General features: G+C 39.0%; 1 protein-coding gene across 10 annotated transcripts in view; it reads right to left on the reverse strand.

Annotated features, from left to right (window-relative positions):
- Positions 1-23227, reverse strand: part of LOC121875177 (ATP-binding cassette sub-family C member 3-like) — a 309143-nt gene that overhangs the window by 231956 nt on the left and 53960 nt on the right. For all 10 annotated transcript variants that reach the window (XR_006090559.1, XM_042379616.1, XM_042379618.1 and 7 more), the window contains 2 exons: positions 15115-15291; positions 10209-10386 (listed from right to left, as the gene is read on the reverse strand). Coding sequence is in view for 9 of the 10 variants with exons in the window: in XM_042379616.1 (XP_042235550.1) it covers positions 10209-10386; positions 15115-15291 (355 nt within the window). In the remaining variant the exon portion in view is untranslated. The remainder of the gene's footprint in view (positions 1-10208; positions 10387-15114; positions 15292-23227) is intronic.

A 23227-nucleotide genomic window follows, 5' to 3' on the forward strand; every position in this document is an offset into this window, starting at 1 on the left:
TTGACCTTCCGGTCTTGCTAGCAATCTAGAGTTATGTTGAAATGGACTTTACACCTTCTATGGGTTATATGAGACCAATTCAGGGTGGAATTCTCAACCCAGTAAATATTGCTAGAGTTACAGTGAACTTTGCTGCCAATAGAGCGCTATGTTAGCGGCTCAGCACTGTCAACCTTGCCGGGTGATAGTGTGCACGTAGGAATTTTCCCTTAAGTGTTTACTTGGGGATAATGTCTGTGCCCCTGATTGGCAACAAATAAAGATCTTGATGATCCCTCTCAATAAATGTTCTGAATGAAACTATTTTATAAAACAAATTTAAATAAATAAGTTTCATTGGACTAAGTCACTAAGGGATACTTGATAAATAAGAGTCGGGAGACAGATACGAAATAGTGAGTTATTGTTTATATTGGTCATCGGAGTGACTTGTATAACATTAACTTACGAATAATATAACATTTATGAGTCATATTTATTAAGTTTGGGAGAAAATGCTTTCTCTCTTATTAATTATTATTATTACTTTGTGTTATAATGATATAATGTGACTCATGGTATTGTAGTGGACGTCTCCCCTACAAACTGCGTATCGCATTCCAATGTGCCGCCTTCCCTAGCAACCAACCAGATGTTACCGTATCTTAGCAACGGAACCAGTCACCGGCGACTTTCTGGGTTTTCCCAACATGACTCATAGCGGCTGCTGCTGGGTATATAAGCTCTGTCTCTCCATTGAGATTCATTCAGACCATTCTTCTTGAACAAGCAACACCTCCTCCGCCGCTGCCTGGCTGCCTTAGCTCCTCCTCGCCTGCCTGTCGGTCCTCGCTCCCGCCAGCGAGCATGGCGACCCACCAGCTGTCCTTCTCTGAGCTTCCTCACCAACCAACTCTCATTCTGCCCATCTTCCTGAACAAGCAACACCTCCAGCACCAGACTGTCTATCATATAACTTATATTATACAAGAAAACCACATTAGAGTTTCCTTCCATCCTGAGTGCTAGACAACATTAATATCTCGATACCCCTACAGTATCCTCCTAGTTCAGATGAGTGATGTTCAACTGGAGGATGAAGATCAGGAGTCCGGGCCTATGGATAATGGAGGAGACTATGGAACTGTCCCTGAGGAGATACTATTGAGTGATGAGCTACAAGGACTAGAAAGTTCAGCTCAGGCGCTACATTCAAGGAATTGTCTGTCAGTAGAGAATTTGAATTCAGTAGTAGTAGTTTCACTCAAGACCCAAGGGGGCCATACTACATGTAATTATAAAAAATGTAGAGCAACTGGGATTACTAAGATAGATCCTCATGTGGCTTGCATAATTCATGGCAGCTGTGTCTCAAATAACCTATTTTCACAAATGGATTGTGCAGTTTGTTATGATCAAATTTTTCAATTTCATCAAGCTACAGGTGATAAGAAAGATTTATTGCAATTACAAATTAAAAATAGGTGGAATAAGGCCTTGAAGAGTAAATTTTTGAATGTGCAACAATGGAAAGATCCCAAGTTGGCAGAAAGTTTAGGATTATTGGTGTTAGGTAAAAGACTTAATCCCCACTTAGACAAGACTGCTCCTGCTAAGAAAAATAAGTTATAGGACCCTCCAGACTGTGAGGCAGTAGGAAGTCCACAGAAACCTCTATCTACTCAATCTGATTTCAGTGGATTCCAGGATCAGGAACGATGAGCCTGGTTCTAATCATAGTATCCAGCCTCTTGAGCAGGAAGAACCTGTTGAGACTGACTTCATCCTATCCACATCTTGGCAACCACTTCCACCTGGGGCAAAAGTGTTGGTTACTGCGAGTGGAAACAGGCTGCTGTCGACTGACACACAGTTGCTGGATAATATTGAGTGTAAGGTTGATTCTAACAGGCCATGGATAACATTGGTAAGAGCTAAGTCTTCTTTGTTCACCAATTCATCTGAATCTGTGGATTCCTTATTCAAGATATTTTATGAAAATGTCTCTAAGCTTCCTAATATCTCAGCAAATACAAAGAGAGAGGAAGGACATGCAACTTTGGGTCATCATTCTTTGTTTTTGGAGGGTAATGCTACACTTTCTTGGCCTGATATTTGCCCAAAGATGATCTCTGAAATAGACGAAGTCTGGGCTAAGTTATTGAAAGACTTAACATTCATTCCCGATGACAGAAATGCTCACAAGTATAGTTTTTTGAAGTTCCAATTTAATGACGAAAAGAGTTCCTTACATGATCTTTACCAATATTTGTCGGCTCCAAAATATGTTGATATAAGTTATGAAAAAAAATTGAAACCAGTTGCCCCTGCACTGCTGCTTGAAGAATTTAAAATTAGGAAATTGGCAGCAGTTGTTTGGTCTGCAATTATGATGTGTCAGTTATTAACTAGGTTTGTGCTGGACTATGAAGAAAATTCAGAAGTGGACAAATGTTTTGCTGCTGCTCTACAAGGAATCCCATATTCCCATTACAACTCATTATCATTTGTTGAAAGCCCTAAGACAAAGTCCAGTTAAGGAAACAAGCAACAAATAATGCTTCAAGTGGTAGCGCTTATTTGTTGACCAGCTGCCCGGGTCAGTTATCAACCAAGGGGAAATTTTAGAGGAGGAAATAATCAAAGAAGTAATAGAGGTGGCCGTTTGTTCAGAAACGGAAGGAGACCTTATTCCACCACCTCAGCAACTTCCCCCTTCCAATGAAGCCAGACAATTAGGTCGTGTAGGGGGTTGGGAGAACAGATGGACTTCTTCCATATGGGCTTACAAAACAATCAAAGAGGGTCTCACATGGACTTGGTTGAGGCACCCTCCCCTAGCATCCCCAAAGAAGGGTCAAAAACCAACCCCATTACTTACAAAATTTGTAAGTCAACTACTAAACAGAGGTGTCATAGAACCGTTGCAGCCAGAGAAATGTTTCACGTCTCGCCTATTCCCAGTCCCCAAGAAAGGCAGCGACAAATTAAGATGGATTTTGGATCTTTCAATCCTAAATAAATTTATTCCCAAAAGAAGTTTCAAGATGCTCACTTACGACCATCTGAGGCACCTACTTCCGCCCAATGCTTGGATCTCAAAAGTGGATCTAGAAGACGCCTATTATCACGTTCCTGTTGCTCCCAGGTACAGAAAATTTCTGGTGTTCAAAGTAGGGGAATTAAGTGATCAATTCACAGTGATGCCATTCGGTCTGACAATTGCACCAAAAGTCTTTACAAAACTGGCAAATATTCCCAGAAAGATCCTTGCAAAGGAGGGCATAAGAACCTTTGCTTATCTAGACGATTGGCTGATAATGGGAAACTCTTTGGAAGATTGTCAAAGGGCGACCCAACGTACACTAGTACAATTTCAAAACCTTGGTTTAAAGATAAACCAGATAAAATCAAACTTAATGCCATATCAAAAGTTGGATTGGTTAGGCCTCCACTGGGATACAAATCAGCAGTCAGTCAGTTTACCAGGAACAAAAGTAACAGATTTGATAAACCAAGTAGAAGCCTTTTGTGTAAAGCACAAGGTTTCTTGGCACGATTGGGAAAAACTTCTGGGTCTGTTGAATGTTGCCACAATAGTGGTTCCATTGGGAAAGTTAAGGAAAAAGCAACTATCTCATCTGGGCTCAAAGTTGCTTCGCAGAAACAGAAAAGTTGCTTCTTCTCTCCCTATTCAGATAAAGAATCATCTGTTATGGTGGACAAAGTTGGACAATCTAATCGGTCCCTCTCCCTGGGTTCCACCTCAAACAGGTTTGGTCGTTTGTACGGATGCGTCCAAAATAGGATGGGGATACCATTCTTCAAAAGGGGAATTCAATCAAGGAAAGTGGAGCAACTTCCTTTGGGACAAACACATAAATATAAAAGAATTAGCAGTGGTCCTATTCTTTTTGTCGGCAAACCCAAATTTACAAAATATGACGATCCTGTTTGCCATGGACAACAAAACGGCAGTCTTTTGTTTCAATCATTAAGGGTCAACAAGGTCTTGGCCCCTTCTACAACTATCAGAAAAATTTTTCAGTATTTGTGCAACCGAAACACTTTACCTCAAAGCAACTTATTTACCAGGAATGCAAAACAATTGGGCAGATGCGCTGTCCCGTCTCCGGCCAGTATCGACAGAAACAGAATGGTCCCTAAAGGTATCGGAGTTCAAGAGTCTAGTGAAGAAGTTTGGAACCTCAAAGATAGATCTGTTTGCCTCCCTAACAAATTACAAGATGCCAATTTATGCATCTCTGGAAAGGTCAAATCTTTTAGGAAATGCCCTCCTCTTAGATTGGAACCTTTGGAATTCAATCTATCTATTCCCACCTGTGAAAATATTGCCCAAGTGGTTCACAAACTCAGATCCTTCCGAGGCAAAGTCCTCTTAATTGCACCATATTGGATCCTACAACCTTGGTGCCTGGATCTACTGGACTGGTGCCTGAATCCTCTACAATTGCAACAAGGATGTCTAGACCAGGTACTACATTCTCAGTTCGAGATATCCTTGGCACTTCACGCTTGGAGTTTCTCAAAAAAAGTTTAAATAGGTTGTTGGGTAATTCCAATATAGCTAATCAAGTATTAGCAGGTCATAGACCCCAAACTTCTATTCACTATGAGAAAGCTTGGAATCTTTTTCAACAATTTATCAAGTTAACAACTCCAGATTCATTATCGGAAACAGTTGTATTAGAATTTTTAGAATTTCTGTTCAGAGTTAAAGGCCTTCAAGGATCGACAATTGCATCTTATAAATCAGCATTGTTTGACCCTCTGGCTTGGGGTTTTAATATTACTTTGAACCCAAGGATTTATCAAATGCTAAGATCATCCTTTTTCATTCAGAGACCTCCTCGACCCAAGAGAATCCCGCCTTGGTCTCTGGAAAAAGTTACTAATCTTCTTATGGGGCCTAATTACAATACAGTCAACCCTCACTTTACGCCGTTAATGTAACCCACAGGGTCCCGCGGAAAGTGAGGAACGCATAAAGTGAATAACATAACATATGGGATTAATTGAAATAGAGTCCGGGCCGACCCCCAAACTCCACTTTTTGACGGCACACAACTTTGTTGTAGTAAAAATTTTATCTTAACTTTATGATGGTATGAAAAAACAAGTAATATAGAAGAGGTTAGGTTAGGAAAAATAAAGGTTAACATAGGAAAAATAAAGGTTAGGTTAGGAAAACTAAAAGTTATGTGGAACACTTACGTTAGTAGAAGAGATGGGTCGGCATATGGGGATGGAGGCTGGTTCCGAGGCAGAGGGCAGATTACTGGCCCTCAGGTGAATCACCATTACTAGGTGAATCACCATCACTGTCACTTACAGTTGTCAGGGCTTCCCTGACAAATCCCTCAAAGTCATCTTCACTGTCACTATCACTGGCTTGGGCTGGCTGTGGTGGGTTGCGGGCGAAGAAATCTGTTATGCTTTGCTGACGGCTGGTGTTGATGTTGTCGTGATACACCTTGATGTAGGGCTCTATAGTCTGCAACAGCTGGGTAGTGAAGATTTCATACCTGTTTGCGTCAGGGTCGTCGGAAAGGAGGAGCTTGACTTTCTCGATACACTCGATGGCACCCCTAACATTACTATGGGATAAGTGTTGTTCTTCTTGGGATGACGCACCACCTGCCTCTTCACTGACGTCGTCATCATCATCATCTACCATCTCGTCGGTAGTCACATGAGGATCCCTTATCACCTCCAGGCTGTCGTCGTTGGTGGTCTCGGAGAGGCCTGGAACTGTAACAGTCTGCGCAGCTTCTCTGGCAAGGTCCACTGCTACTGCAACAGTCTGAACCTCACCAGTCACAGATTGACTCCTCCTCTCACCTGGTATTCCATGCAACACATGTCTCCATGCGTGACGAATTGTAGCAATAGACAGCTGATCCCATGACTCCACCAAGAAGTCCACAGCTTTCTTGATGTTAAATTCTCTCCAGAATTGTTTGAAGAGTATTTTTTGCTGTGCCAACTGTTGATCCTCATCTTCTTCGCTCTTGCTATCGGTGGTGGTGTCACTCAGGTTGCGCAACTCTTCCCTGGTGTTGGTGTAGTCGTTCAGGAGTTTGAATTTTTTCGTAGAGAATGCAGCTTTTACATTACAGATTAACTCTTGGTCCATGGGCTGTAATATAGACGTAGTGTTGGGAGGAAGGAAGACCACTTTTATGTTGGGGTGACGATCTAACAGTAGGGGCGAGTGTCCTGGTGCGTTGTCCAGCAGCAACAAAATCTTGAATGGCACATTCTGTTGCTCACAGAATTTCTTTACATCGGGAACAAAACAGTCATCAAACCAGGAAAGGGACAGTGTAGAGAATATCCACGCCTTACGTGCAGTCAGCCAGTGGACATTTAGCTTGGTCATGTCCATGGTTTTGTAGGCGTGCGGCTTGCGTGCTGTGCGGATCACCGATAACTTGAGCTTACTGGTACCGGAGGCATTGGTGGTAAACAGGACGGTGATGTGTTCCTTCTGCATCTTCCGGCCCCGAATCTTGCTGGCATTCTTTACAACGAAGGACTTGGAAGGTAGCTTTTTCCAGAAAAGACCAGATTCGTCCATGTTAAACACCTGGTCGTCAGTGTACTGTCCTTCCTCCATAATCTCACGTAAAAACGGAGGAAATTCCCTAGCCGCAGCACGGTCAGCACTCGCTTCTTCACCACCAATGTTTATATTGGTGATCTTGTTCCGGATCTTAAACTTCTGTAACCACCCAGAGGAAGCATTAAAGGGTTTGGGCTCTGTAGTTCCCATCTTTCGTGCCACTGCCATGTACAGTTCACGTGCGTACTCCTTAACAGAGCGCGTGTCGACCGCCATGTTCCGTCGCGCCTGACGCACCAAGTACCTCACAAGTAATTTTTCTGTCTTGAGAAGCACCTGGTTGTGAAAATACTTGATCATAGAAGCACCTGTAGACTTTGTGATCTTCATGTGCTCCTTTATCTTGGCTGCATCCTTCTTTATTGTTTGAATCGTAGATTCATTCACACCATGCTGGCGCGCCAAATCAACCTGCCTTGTTCCTTTCTCCAACTCTTGGATGATGGTATACTTCACCTCGTAGCTTAAGGAACGTCGTGTCTTCTTTGGCTTAGTGCCGGTGGGTCCAGGTAAGGAAAGGTTTCTCTCTGGGGGTGGTGGTCCGGCGGAAGCCATTTTAGAGAACAATGGATGCACGTTTACACGGTCTGGCGTGGAGGGATGAAACTGGCGCGGCTAGGTCAAGGATCATCTTTCCTCCCTCCCTCCCTCCCCCGGGTGGACAAGTCATAATACTTTAAGCCAATTACAGCTAGCAGCAGAGGGGGGTAGGGATGCATGGCCAATCACAGTCCGATACGTCATATGACGTCAGTGATAACGCAACAAAGACACACACTGCGCAACCTTACCGCACGGCTTGCCCAAGCGGAGGGAGGAGGAGGGAGAGGCGAGGAGCACAGGCAGGCAAGTGGGTGGGGCGAATCTAAAAATAGCGTCGCGCCGGACACTCTCCGCGTAATGGGGTTCACGCACCGCGTAATGTGAGCACGTTAGGTTCTGGCAAGGCACCGCGTTAACGTGGAAATGCGGAATGTGGGACCGCGTAAAGTGAGGGTTGACTGTATAAATCTGAACAGGGATAAATTACTCCAGAAGCCAGCTTTCCTTCTAGCAATAGCAACGGGTATGAGATTTAGTGAACTGATTTCAATTTCCAATAACCCATCATTATTGGTATTTTCTGACGAGGATGTTATCCTTTTTCCTATGGAGATCCTAAGAAAAAATGAAAGGGAAGATTTCCAAGCTCAACCTATTAGGATAAAACGTCTAATGGATGAAACTAGGGTTCCTCATATATTGTGTCCTGTTAAAAATCTTCAGGAATGGTTAACCAGATTCCCTAATAGAGGCCCTTATGTTTTCTCATCAAGGGATGGTAAGAAATTATCTCCTAGTCAATTGACAAAATCCTTATCTCAATTAGTGAATCAAGCAGACCCTGGCAAGAAATTTTTGGCACATGACACTAGGAAATATGCAGGGTCTGTGGCCCTTCCGCGGCATATGAGTCTCAGTCAGATCAAGGAAATGGGCTTTTGGAGATCTTCAAAAACTTTCAAAGACAGCTATCTTCATCTATCTCTGAGAGATTCTTCAAATGTAGTGGTGCTGGGTTCCCCTCCCCCATCTATTCAATCTCCACTACCAGGACCTTCTTCCTCATTAGAATAAAGTGAGTATCCTTTTTGAGTAAATTAACATTTTACCTTCAGGTAAATGTTCCTAATTTTGGAAATGTTCAAAATAGTTTATATGAGGACCTCAGTCAGCGGAGCCTTGTATGCAATGTCACCTCCCTCTCCACCTCCTACTCGGGTATTCTTGCTGACGTCGCATTCATGAGCTTGAACAAAAAGCCGTTTTTTCTAAAAACCAGTTTTTGTGATATAGCTCGAAGGCGACGTCCATAACCCGCCCATCTCCACCCCTCGAGAGTTGACTTTTAATTACTGCTCTCTCTGAGGCAAGAGATGAGGTTCGCAGTGCGCATAGTGGTTAGATGAAGGAAGGACTTTGAAAATAGCAATTAAATGCCAGGTAGCGACGTGTCCTCCTAATATTACTTATTAAGTAATTATTAGATGTTTTAATTGCCTGTATGTTGGCCTGGCGAATTGGCTAGGAATTAACATAGGCTACCTAGGTAGCATTTGCTGAGTGTCACATTCGAGCCATCTCAAAAAAACTGGTTTTTAGAAAAAAAGGCTTTTTCTAGTGTATTTGTGTATGTTTAGACTGAATATGACCTTTATTTCTGGCGGAAATTAGCCGCTTTTTTTTATCAAATTTTTTTCGTTGGACATTTTCCGAAAAAATTACGGCAAAATACACCAAAGAACACTAGAAGAACAAAAACCAAACCAAACCAAACCAAACCTAACCTAACTGATTCTCACCATATGATGGAATTACCTATTTCTTACCTTATTGGCCTGGTTCTTGTTCATCGTTGGATTCTGAGATTCTTACACAATGCCACAAATGTTGGTCTTTGCAATATTTACATTCAGTCTTGCTCTTAGTACACTTTACTGAGGTTGGAAGAACACCATGTGATCGAAAAAATGCTAGTTTCTTCGTTTTTTCCCAAAAACTCGCAATCAGCTCCATATAATTCAAGTGACACCCATTGCAGACTTCCAGGGTCGGAACTGAATTTGAATTTCAAAATATGAGACCCAAAATAAAACTCGAATTTCATTGGATTAAAAATTCCGCAAATTAAACCCAAAATCATTTTAATTGATTGCAAAAACAAAAACACTTTTGATTGGCCACGTGATGTGTATGGGAATGCATGCGCACGATGATTTATGAAGAAGACACGCAGTGTGGGAGGTGAGGTAGGCAATAATGGTACAAGATTAATGGAAGAAAATAGAGAAAATTTTGGATATGCTTTCTCCGTTATTATACATTTCCGCCGGTAATGTAATAGATGAAAATTATCTTATAATTAGATGTCTTATTCGAATATGATAATAGATTAGTGGTAGGAATGTGTGGTGTGTAAATGCAAAAATACTTATGTTGTGTTGTCAAAGTAAGAAAAACAACTGACACCCTGCAATTGTGTTTAAATAAGGCAGAAAGTTAGACAGATTAGCAACCTGGGACTTGGTCACAAGTTTTGTGATGCAAAATGGCAACAGGATCTACCATTAGACAACACATTATGCTTCCAATATCTTTCCAGGCATTAGTACCTCCACTTTCTCATGAGCAGATCAGCACCAGGATTTAAAGTACAGTACAGTAAATGGAATTTCTAAATGTCCACTACTTTTTAAGTTACTTACCAGTAACTGTATTTGTATAATATTTCTTTTTCCTGCTTCTATTGCTACTTTTTAATGAATAAAAAAGCAATGTACCATGTAGGTATAGTAACTGTATTTAAAGTGCTGTACTATACATCATATGAACTACCTGTGTTCAATAATTACCCATGGAAGGGTTACTTCCGGTTTACAGAATTTTCAGCTTACGGATAGCCTTCAGTAATGGAACCCACCGTAACACGGGGAATGACTGTACTTTGATGTTGTGGCACGACCCAGGTGTAACAACAATTGCATCAGCAAGTACGAACTACCATTTATTAAGTGAACCAATAACCAATGTATTAACATCCTACCTTAGAGTAGACAGCACTCATTAGTGAGGATCTTATTTTGATACCAATGAGCCAGGCCTTGTATGCAAAGATGGTTCTGAGGACAGTGGTGAGGAGGCTCACCAGGAGCATCAGAATGGAATAAAAGTAGCCATGCCACACTGGCTCACTTTCACTCATTGTAAAGCTGATCAACAAACTGTAAATATAGGTAAAGGAAAAGAATAAAATATTATAAAAATATACACACATATGCTTGCTGTACAGTATATATTTCTTGGATCACGTGAAGAGAAAGTGCCACAGCTTATTTCACCAAATGATTAACTACCCTAATGTTACCTGGGGTGTTAGGTTGCGTTCGGATGGATAATCTTCAGGTTAAATACATTGGGCTGCCTAATGTTCAGGTGATCCGACACTTCTCATGAACCAAACTAGCTTTTTAAACTTAAATGTTAAGAGGTGAAGCAGAGTGGAGTATGTCAGGTGGGGTGTAGGTACATAACCTCATCATCCTGTTGGTGTATGTCAGGTGGGGTGTAGGTACATAACCTCATCATCCTGTTGGTGTATGTCAGGTGGGGTGTAGGTACATAACCTCATCATCCTGTTGGTGTATGTCAGGTGGGGTGTAGGTACATAACCTCATCATCCTGTTGGTGTATGTCAGGTGGGGTGTAGGTACATAACCTCATCATCCTGTTGGTGTATGTCAGGTGGGGTGTAGGTACATAACCTCATCATCCTGTTGGTGTATGTCAGTATGTCAGGGGGGTGTAGGTACATAACCTCATCATCCTGTTGGTGTATGTCAGGTGGGGTGTAGGTACATAACCTCATCATCCTGTTGGTGTATGTCAGGTGGGGTGTAGGTACATAACCTCATCATCCTGTTGGTGTATGTCAGGTGGGGTGTAGGTACATAACCTCATCATCCTGTTGGTGTATGTCAGGTGGGGTGTAGGTACATAACCTCATCATCCTGTTGGTGTATGTCAGGTGGGGTGTAGGTACATAACCTCATCACCTCATCATCCTGTTGGTGTATGTCAAGTGGGGTGTAGGTACATAACCTCATCATCCTGTTGGTGTATGTCAGGTGGGGTGTAGGTACATAACCTCATCATCCTGTTGGTGTATGTCAGGTGGGGTGTAGGTACATAACCTCATCATCCTGTTGGTGTATGTCAGGTGGGGTGTAGGTACATAACCTCATCATCCTGTTGGTGTATGTCAGGTGGGGTGTAGGTACATAACCTCATCATCCTGTTGGTGTATGTCAGGTGGGGTGTAGGTACATAACCTCATCATCCTGTTGTCTACTGTATACCAAAAGTTATCAATTCCTTCTTTTCAGAATTTCCTTCTTCATTTGGGAGTAGGTTACTTATATTAACTACAGTTATAAAGTGTCTTGGCTTACAATACACAGATAAAAATTGTATTAAAAATCTATATACTGTAATACATACTCTGTTTGTGTTACTCATAATTGATATTTTTATGATAGAAAAATATTGGTGAAAATAACTGACAAACAAAACCCAAAACTGGTAAAGAGATATGTATGTTAGTTAATTGATTGACTAATGGGTGTAACAAATATGTATGTTAATTAATTGATTGACTAATGGGTGTAACAAATATGTATGTTAGTTAATTGACTAATGGGTGTAACAAATATGTATGTTAATTAATTGATTGACTAATGGGTGTAACAAATATGTATGTTAATTAATTGATTGACTAATGGGTGTAACAAATATGTATGTTAATTAATTGATTGACTAATGGGTGTAACAAATATGTATGTTAATTAATTGATTGACTAATGGGTGTAACAAATATGTATGTTAATTAATTGATTGACTAATGGGTGTAACAAATATGTATGTTAGTTAATTGACTAATGGGTGTAACAAATATGTATGTTAATTAAATTGACTAATGGGTGTAACAAATATGTATGTTAATTAATTGATTGACTAATGGGTGTAACAAATATGTATGTTAATTAATTGATTGACTAATGGGTGTAACAAATATGTATGTTAATTAATTGATTGACTAATGGGTGTAACAAATATGTATGTTAGTTAATTGACTAATGGGTGTAACAAATATGTATGTTAGTTAATTGACTAATGGGTGTAACAAATATGTATGTTAATTAATTGATTGACTAATGGGTGTAACAAATATGTATGTTAATTAATTGATTGACTAATGGGTGTAACAAATATGTATGTTAATTGATTGACTAATGGGTGTAACAAATATGTATGTTAATTAATTGATTGACTAATGGGTGTAACAAATATGTATGTTAGTTAATTGACTAATGGGTGTAACAAATATGTATGTTAATTAATTGATTGACTAATGGGTGTAACAAATATGTATGTTAATTAATTGATTGACTAATGGGTGTAACAAATATATGTTGGTTGAATGACTAATAGGTGCTAACAAATATGTATGTTAGTTAATTGATTGACTAATGGGTGTAAATATGTATGTTAGTTAATTGACTAATGGGTGTAACAAATATGTATGTTAGTTAATTGATTGACTAATGGAATTGTAATATAACCCATGTTAGTTAATTGATGATTGACTAATGGGTGTAACAAATATGTATGTTTAGTTATTGATTTGACTAATAGATTGCTTAACAAATATGTATGTTAGTTAATTGATTGACTAATGGGTGTAACAAATATGTATGTTAGTTAATTGACTAATGGGTGTAACAAATATGTATGTTAGTTAATTGATTGACTAATGGGTGTAACAAATATGTATGTTAGTTAATTGACTGACTAATGGGTGTAACAAATATGTATGTTAGTTAATTGACTAATGGGTGTAACAGATATGTATGTTAGTTAATTGATTGACTAATGGGTGTAACAAATATGTATGTTAGTTAATTGATTGACTAATGGGTGTAACAAATATGTATGTTAGTTAATTGATTGACTAATGGGTGTAACAAATATGTATGTCAGTTAATTGATTGACTAATGGGTGTAACAAATATGTATGTTAGTTAATTGATTGACTAATGGGTGTAACAAATATGTATGTTAGTTAATTGATTGACTAATGGGTGTAACAAATATGTATGTTAGTTAATTGATTGACTATGGGTGTAACAAATATGTATGTTAGTTAATTGACTAATGGGTGTAACAAATATGTATGTTAGTTAATTGACTAATGGGTGTAACAAATATGTATGTTAGTTAATTGATTGACTAATGTGATATGTATGTTAGTTAATTGATTGACTAATGGGTGTAACAAATATGTATGTTAGTTAATTGATTGACTAATGGGTGTAACAAATATGTATGTTAGTTAATTGATTGACTAATGGGTGTAACAAATATGTATGTCAGTTAATTGATTGACTAATGGGTGTAACAAATATGTATGTTAGTTAATTGATTGACTAATGGGTGTAACAAATATGTATGTTAGTTAATTGATTGACTAATGGGTGTAACAAATATGTATGTTAGTTAATTGATTGACTAATGGGTGTAACAAATATGTATGTTAGTTAATTGACTGACTAATGGGTGTAACAAATATGTATGTTAGTTAATTGACTAATGGGTGTAACAGATATGTATGTTAGTTAATTGATTGACTAATGGGTGTAACAAATATGTATGTTAGTTAATTGATTGACTAATGGGTGTAACAAATATGTATGTTAGTTAATTGATTGACTAATGGGTGTAACAAATATGTATGTCAGTTAATTGATTGACTAATGGGTGTAATAAATATGTATGTTATTAATTGATTGACTAATGGGTGTAACAAATATGTATGTTAGTTAATTGATTGACTAATGGGTGTAACAAATATGTATGTTAGTTAATTGATTGACTATGGTGTAACAAATATGTATGTTAGTTAATTGACTAATGGGTGTAACAAATATGTATGTTAGTTAATTGACTAATGGGTGTAACAAATATGTATGTTAATTAATTGATTGACTAATGGGTGTAACAAATATGTATGTTAGTTAATTGACTAATGGGTGTAACAAATATGTATGTTAGTTAATTGATTGACTAATGGGTGTAACAAATATGTATGTTAGTTAATTGACTAATGGGTGTAACAAATATGTATGTTAGTTAATTGATTGACTAATGGGTGTAACAAATATGTATGTTAGTTAATTGATTGACTAATGGGTGTAACAAATATGTATGTTAGTTAATTGTCTAATGGGTGTAACAAATATGTATGTTAGTTAATTGATTGACTAATGGGTGTAACAAATATGTATGTTAGTTAATTGATTGACTAATGGGTGTAACAAATATGTATGTTAGTTAATTGATTGACTAATGGGTGTAACAAATATGTATGTTAGTTAATTGTCTAATGGGTGTAACAAATATGTATGTTAGTTAATTGATTGACTAATGGGTGTAACAAATATGTATGTTAGTTAATTGATTGACTAATGGGTGTAACAAATATGTATGTTAGTTAATTGATTGACTAATGGGTGTAACAAATATGTATGTTAGTTAATTGATTGACTATGGGTGTAACAAATATGTATGTTAGTTAATTGATTGACTAATGGGTGTAACAAATATGTATGTTAGTTAATTGATTGACTAATGGGTGTAACAAATATGTATGTTAGTTAATTGATTGACTATGGGTGTAACAAATATGTATGTTAGTTAATTGATTGACTAATGGGTGTAACAAATATGTATGTTAGTTAATTGATTGACTAATGGGTGTAACAAATATGTCAATTAATTGAATAATGGGTGTAACAGATTTGTATGTTAGTTAATTGACTAATGGGTGTAAAGGAGTGGAATGTGCCCTGACAGTGTATGTTTCATCATTAACATTTTAATGAAGTAAAACTCACCTCAAAAGTCGTGGAGTAAAAAATAAAAGTAATTCTGAAGTAACATGTAGAACAGCAGTGATGATGTAAGACCAAAAGAAGGAGCGAATGATGACCCTTGTGACAGATACTCGCACTGGTCCTGATGGCTCTCTCTCTCCACCACCTTGCTCACTTTTTGATGATGAAATCTTACTTCTAAGTAATAAAAAAAAATACATGTTAAAATGATGATTTTACATAATTAATAATACAGTACTTTACACATTTATCATTTCCACCACTTATCATCTTATTGGTCTGCTCTTGCTACAACTTTCATTGTTTGGCCTTAGTACAGGAGGGGAAGTATTTCTAAGTACATTCTCTTCATTTGATAAGCTTAGGCAATTAAACACTGTGAAGTGTGTATTATACAGTTAGTGGAGTAATTACAAGAAGAATGCAAGAGGTTTCAATCTGTATCACTAGAGAGGTTCAGAAAATATGGATAATCAGACAACCTGTGTCAGTAAGATGTTTGCATCTGCCAAAATTACTAATTTAAACAATGGTCATATCTAATAAATAAATTGGAAACAATGATTATCAAAATTAACCTAAATATTCCTGGTATGAAGCTATTGTATATCCCAAATTTCATATTGTTCCACAAAGCTTTGCTTAAGTTACTGACTAATGATAATTTTTTTTATTGATATCTAAAATAAGTATCACCCCTCATTTTAGTTTTGGCTTGTGATTGGTTAGAGCCAGACGCCTACAATCTCAAGAGTTACGGGTCAAAATTATCACCCACTTGTCCCTCAACAGTTAAGTCCTTCAGTGGACAGACGCACGGACGCGCACACATCCTGGAATTTTCCGGTCAACGGAAAAATGTTCTCGGAAGTTCCAGAAATTGAGCTTGATTTTCATCTCTGAAATCTGGAAGTGACACCCCTGCCAAAATGTGTTTTTTGAGGGATATCACTATTTTCACCCTTCCTCTACATGGTGGAATTGGATGTAACCCTCTAGCTAGAATAGAAATATGGTAGAAAGTCCTTCAAAAATAAGGTGTAATTTCGCCTCAGGTTGGAGGTATGTATATGGCTGTGCGCTCAGTCAAAGAAGGTGGCAACATCCCGTTCAGAGCGAGAGGAGCGTGAGCCAATAACAGCGGACCTCCCTCTGACCATAACCCCTGAGGCAGCCAATCACAATGGATTTCCCCTTGTTACGTCACAGCTCCTCGGCCAATCCGCGTCCCCAGATACTGCCACTTTTTAGTTTTGGCACGTTTTACCTGTATAGCATAAGGAGGTTCAGTGTAAGTTCTACTGCTATTTTTGATAGCTTTTCGGCATAACATTGATGATATTCGTGTTCCACGGGAGTGAGAAGTGTTGTGTAATATCTGCCTCATATTAGAGCAAAATTTGCCCTCACAATTTTCTGGATGTGCAGCTTCTTCAACCTTGAGCTGTGACCCCTCGTGGGGCAGGTGTCTGTCATCTCCAGGTATGGACACTCGACAGAGTAGTGCCCTCTGAGACATTTATACAGTACACTTCAATTAGGTCACCCTTTGAACATCTGTAGTACTGTGTAAGCTAAGCCTTCCTCCCATTGTGATTGCTGTTAATGCTAAGCCTTCCTCCCACTGTGATTGTTGTTAATGCGAAGCCTTCCTCTCACTGTGATTGTTGTTAATGCTTAGCCTTCCTTCCACTGTGATTGTTGTTAATATTAAGCCATCCTTCCACTGTGATTGTTGTTAATGTTAAGCCTTCCTTCCACTGTGATTGTTGTTAATGCTAAGCCTTCTTCCCACTGTGATTGTTAATGCTAAGCCTTCCTCTCACTGTGATTGTTATTAATGTTAAGCCTTCCTCCCACTGTGATTGTTGTTAATGCTAAGCCTTCCTCCCACAGTAATTGTTGTTAATGTTAAGCCTTCCTCCCACTGTGATTGTTATTAATGCTAAGCCTTCCTATAACTGTGATTGTTGTTAATGCAAAGTCTTCTTCCCACTGTGATTGGTGTTAATGCTAAGCCTTCCTCCCACTGTGATTGTTGTTAATGCAAGCCTTCCTCTCACCTAAGCCTTCCTCCCACTGTGATTTAATGTGATAAGCCTTCCTCCCACTGTGATTGTTGTTAATGCTAAGCCTTCCTTCCACTGTGAATGTTGTTAATGTTAAACCTTCCTTCCACTGTGATTGTTGTTAATGCTAAGCCTTCCTCACTGTGATTGTTAATGCTAAGCCTTCCTCCCACTGTGGTGTTGTTAATGCTAAGCCTTCCTCCCACTGTGATTGTTGATAATTCTAAGCCTTCCTCTCACTTGATTGTTGTTAATGCTAAGTCTTCCTCCCACTGTGACTGTTGTTAATGCTAAGCCTTCCTCTCACTGTGATTGTTGTTAATGCTAAGCCTTCCTCCCACTGTGATTGTTGTAAATGCTAAGCCTTCCTCTCACTGCGATTGTTGTTAATGCTAAGCCTTCCTCCCACTGTGATTGTTGTAAATGCTAAGCCTTCCTATAACTGTGATTGTTGTTAATGCAAAGTCTTCCTCCCACTGTGATTGGTGTTAATGCTAAGCCTTCCTCCCACTGTGATTGTTGTTAATGCCAAGCCTTCCTCTCACTGTGATTGTTGTTAATGCTAAGCCTTCCTCCCACTGTGATTGTTGTTAATGCTAAGCCTTTCTCCCACTGTCATTGTTGTTAATGCTAAGCATTCCTTCCACTGTGATTGTTGTTAATGCTAAGCCTTCCTCTCACTGTGATTGTTGTTAATGCTAAGCCTTCCTCTCACTGATTGTTTTTCATGCTAAGCCTTCCTCTCACTGTGATTGTTGTTAATGCTAAGCCTTCCTCTCACTGTAATTGTTGTTAATGCTAAGCCTTCCTCTCACTGTGATTTTGTGAATGCTAAGCCTTCCTCTCACTGATTATTGTTAATGCTAAGCCTTCCTCTATCTGTGATTGATGTTAACACTAAGCCTTCCTCTCACTGATTGTTAATGCAAAGCCTTCCTCTCACTGTGATTGTTGTTAATGCTAAGCCTCCTCCTGATTGTTGTTAATGCTAAGCTCTTGATTATTTGTTAATACTAAGCCTTCCTCTCACTGTCATTGTAGTTAATGCTAAGCCTTCCTCTCACAGTCATTGTTGTTAATGCTAAGCCTTCCTCTAACTGTGATTGTTGTTAATGCTAAGCCTTCCTCTCACTGTGATTGTTGTTAATGCTAAGCCTTCCTTTCACTGTGATTGTTGTTAATGCTAAGCCTTCCTCTCACTGTAATTGTTGTTTACACTAAGCCTTCCTCTCACTGTCATTGTTGTTAACACTAAGCCTTCCTCTCACAGTCATTGTTGTTAATGCTAAGCCTTCCTCTAACTGTGATTGTTGTTAATGCTAAGCCTTCCTCTCACTGTGATTGTTGTTAATCTTTAAGCCTTCCTCTAACTGATTGTTGGTAATGCTAAGCCTTCCTCTCACTGTGATTGTTGTTTAATGCTAAGCCTTCCTCTCACTGTGATTGTTGTTAATCTTCAGCCTTCCTCTCACTGTGATTGTTGTTAATGCTAAGCCTTCCTCTCACTGATTATTGTTTACACTAAGCCTTCCTCTCACTGTAATTGTTGTTAATGCTAAGCCTTCCTCTCACTGTCATTGTTGTTAACACTAAGCCTTCCTCTCACAGTCATTGTTGTTAATGCTAAGCCTTCCTCTAACTGTGATTGTTGTTAATGCTAAGCCTTCCTCTCACTGTGATTGTTGTTAATGCTAAGCCTTCCTCTCACTGATTATTGTTTACACTAAGCCTTCCTCTATCTGATTGTTGTTAACAGTAAGCCTTCCTCTCACTGATTGTTGTTAATGCTAAGCCTTCCTCTAACTGATTGTTGTTAATGCTAAGGCTTCCTCTCACTGTGATTGTTGTTAATGCTAAGCCTTCCTCTCACTGTGATTGTTGTTAATGCTAAGCCTTCCTCTCACTGTGATTGTTGTTAATACTAAGCTTTCCTCTCACTGTGATTGTTGTTAATGCTAAGCCTTCCTCTCACTGTGATTGTTGTTAATGCTAAGCCTTCCTCTCACTGATTGTTGTTAATGCTAAGCCTTCCTCTAACTGATTGTTGTTAATGCTAAGCCTTCCTCTCACTGTGATTGTTGTTTATGCTAAGCCTTCCTCTATAAGTGATTGTTGTTAACACTAAGCCTTCCTCTTACTGTGATTGTTATTAATGCTAAGCTTTCCTCTCACTATGATTTTTGTTAATGCTAAGCCTTCCTCTCACTGTGATTGTTGTTAATGCTAAGCCTTCCTCTCACTGTGATTGTTAATAATGTTAAGCCTTCCTCTCACTGTGATTGGTGTTAGTGCTAAGCCAACCTCTCACTGTGATTGTTGTTAATGCTAAGCCTTCCTCACTGTGATTGTTGTTAACGCTAAGCCTTCCTCTAACTGATTGTTGTTAAAGCTAAGCCTTCCTCTAACTGATTGTTGTTAATTCTAAACCTTCCTCTCACTGTGATTGTTGTTAATGCTAAGCCTTCCTCTATCTGTGATTGTTAACACTAAGTCTTCCTCTATCAGTGATTGTTGTTAATGCTAAGCCTTCCTCTCACTGTAATTGTTGGTAATGCTAAGCCTTCCTCTCACTATGACTGGTGTTAATGCTAAGCCTTCCTCTCACTGTGATTGTTGTTAATGCTAAGCCTTCCTCTCACTGTGATTGTTGTTAATGATAAGCCTTCCTCTCACTGTGATTGTTGTTAGTTCTAAGCCTTCCTCTCAATGTGATTGTTGTTAGTGCTAAGCCTTCCTCTCACTGTGATTGTTGTTAACACTAAGCCTTCCTCCCCTTGATTGTTGATAATGCTAAGCCTTCCTCTCACTGATTATTAATGCTAAGCCTTCCTCTATCTGTGATTGTAGGTTAACACTAAGCCTTCCTCTCACTGATTGTTGTTAATGCTAAACCTTCCTCTCACTGTCATTGTTGTTAATGCTAAGCCTTCCTCCCACTGTGATTGTTGTTAATGCTAAGCCTTCCTCTCACTGTCATTGTTGTTAATGCTAAGCCTTCCTCGCACAGTCATTGTTGTTAATGCTAAGCCTTCCTCTCACTGTGATTGTTGTTAATGTTAAGCCTTCCTCTCACTGTCATTGTTGTTAATGCTAAGCCTTCCTCTCACTGATTGCTGTTAATGCTAAGCCTTCCTCTCACTGCGATTGTTTGTTAATGATAAGCCTTCCTCTATCTGTGATTGTTGTTAACACTAAGCCTTCCTCTCACTGATTGTTGTCAATGCTAAGCCTTCCTCTTACTGTGATTGTTGTTAATGCTAAGCTTTCCTCTATCTGTGATTGTTATCACTAAGCCTTCCTCTCACTGATTGTTGTTAATGCTAAGCCTTCCTCTCACTGTGATTGTTGTTAGTGCTAAGCCTTCCTTTATCTGTGATTGTTGTTAACACTAAGCCTTCCTCTCACTGTGATTGTTGTTAATGTTAAGCCTTCCTCTCACTGTCATTGTTGTTAATGCTAAGCCTTCCTCTCACTGATTGCTGTTAATGCTAAGCCTTCCTCTCACTGCGATTGTTTGTTAATGATAAGCCTTCCTCTATCTGTGATTGTTGTTAACACTAAGCCTTCCTCTCACTGATTGTTGTCAATGCTAAGCCTTCCTCTTACTGTGATTGTTGTTAGTGCTAAGCTTTCCTCTATCTGTGATTGTTGTTATCACTAAGCCTTCCTCTCACTGATTGTTGTTAATGCTAAGCCTTCATCTCACTGTCATTGTTGTTAATGCTAAGCCTTCCTCTTACTGATTGTTGTTAATGCTAAGCCTTCCTCTCACTGCAATTGTTGTTAATGCTAAGCCTTCATCTATCTGTGATTGTTGTTAACACTAAGCCTTCCTCTCACTGATTGTTGTTAATGTTAAGCCTTCCTCTCACTGAGATTGTTGTTAATGCTAAGCCTTCCTCTATCTATGATTGTTATTAACATTAAGCCTTCCTCTCACTGTCATTGTTGTTAACACTAAGCTTTCCTCTAACTGATTGTTGTTAATGCTAAGCCTTCCTCTCACTGATTGTTGTTAATGCTAAGCCTTCCTCTCATTGTGATTGTTGTTAATGCTAAGCATTCCTCTCACTGTGATTGTTGTTAATACTAAGCCTTCCTCTCACTGTGATTGTTAATGCTAAGCCTTCCTCTCACTGATTGTTGTTAATGCTAATCCTTCCTCTCACTGTCATTGTTGTTAATGCTATGCCTTCCAAACACTGTGATTGTTGTTAATGCTAAGTCTTCCACCCACTATGATTGTTGTTAATGCTAAGTCTTCCACCCACTATGATTGTTGTTAATGCTAAGCCGTCCTATAACTGTGATTGTTGTTAATGCTAAGCCTTCCTCCCACTGTGATTCTTGTTAACACTAAGCCTTCCTCTCACTGATTGTTGTGTATGCTAAGCCTTCCTCTAACTGTGATTGTTGTTAATGCCAAGCCTTCCTCCCACTGTGATTGTTGTCAATGCTAAGCCTACCTCTTGCTGATTGTTGTTAATGCTAAGCTTTCCTCTCACTGTCATTGTTGTTAACACTAAGCCTTCCTCCCACTGTGATTGTTGTTAACACCAAGCCTTCATCTCACTGTGAATATTGTTAATGCTAAGCCTTCCTCCCACTGTGATGGTTATTAACACTAAACCTTCCTCTCACTGTCATTGTTGTTAATGCTAAGCCTTCCTCTCACTGTGCTTGTTGTTAATGCTAAGCCTCCCTCTATCTGTGATTGCTGTTCACACTAGGCCTTCCTTTCACTGTGATTGTTATGAACACGAAGCTTTCCTCTCACTGATTGTTGTTAACACTAAGCCTTCCTCTATCTTTGATTGTTGTTAACACTAAGCCTACCTCTCACTGATTGTTGTTAATGCTAAGCCTTCCTCTCACTGTGATTGTTGTTAATGCTAAGCTTTCCTCAAACTGTGATTGTTGTTAATGCTAAGCCTTCCTCTCATTGAGTGTTGTTAATGCTAAGCCTTCCTCTAACTGATTGTTGTTAATGCTAAGCCTTCCTCTCACTGTCATTGTTGTTAACACTAAGCCATCGTCTATCTGTGATTGTTGTTAACACTAAGCCTTCCTCTCACTGATTGTTGTTAATGCTAAGCCTTCCTCTAACTGATTGTTGTTAATGCTAAGCCTTCCTCTAACTGATTGTTGTTAATGCTAAGCCTTCCTCTAACTGATTGTTGTTAATGCTAAGCCTTCCTCTCAGTGTGATTGTTGTTAATGCTAAGCCTTCCAATATCTGGGATTGTTGTTAACACTAAGCCATCCTCTCACTGATTGTTGTTAATGCTAATGCTTCCTCTCACTGTGATTGTTGTTAATGCTAAGCCTTCCTCTATCTGTGATTGTTGTTAACACTAAGCCTTCCTCTAACTGTCATTGTTGTTAATGCTAAGCCTTCCTCTCACTGAGATTGTTATTAACACTAAGCCTTCCTCTAACTGATTGTTGTTAACACTAAGCCTTCCTCTAACTGATTGTTGTTAACACTAAGCATTCCTCTCACTGATTGTTGTTAATGCTAAGCCTTCCTCTCACTGTGATTGTTGTTAATGCTAAGCCTTCCTCTCACTGTCATTGTTGTTAATGCTAAGCCTTCCTCTAACTGATTGTTGTTAATGCTAAGCCTTCCTCTCACTGTCATTGTTGTTAATGCTAAGCCTTCCTCTAAATTGTTGCTAAGCCTTCCTGTTGTTAATGCTAATGCTTCCTCTCACTGTGATTGTTGTTAATGCTAAGCCTTCCTCTATCTGTGATTGTTGTTAATGCTAAGCCTTCCTCTAACTGTCATTGTTGTTAATGCTAAGCCTTCCTCTCACTGAGATTGTTATTAACACTAAGCCTTCCTCTAACTGATTGTTGTTAACACTAAGCCTTCCTCTAACTGATTGTTGTTAACACTAAGCCTTCCTCTCACTGTGATTGTTGTTAATGCTAAGCCTTCCTCTCACTGTGATTGTTGTTAATGCTAAGCCTTACTGTCATTGTTGTTAATGCTAAACCTTCCTCTAACTGATTGTTGTTAACACTAAGCCTTCCTCTCACTG

Source organism: Homarus americanus, unplaced genomic scaffold (genome assembly GCF_018991925.1).
Source record: "Homarus americanus isolate GMGI-L3 unplaced genomic scaffold, GMGI_Hamer_2.0 scaffold36970, whole genome shotgun sequence".
In the NCBI taxonomy this organism is placed as follows: domain Eukaryota; kingdom Metazoa; phylum Arthropoda; class Malacostraca; order Decapoda; family Nephropidae; genus Homarus; species Homarus americanus.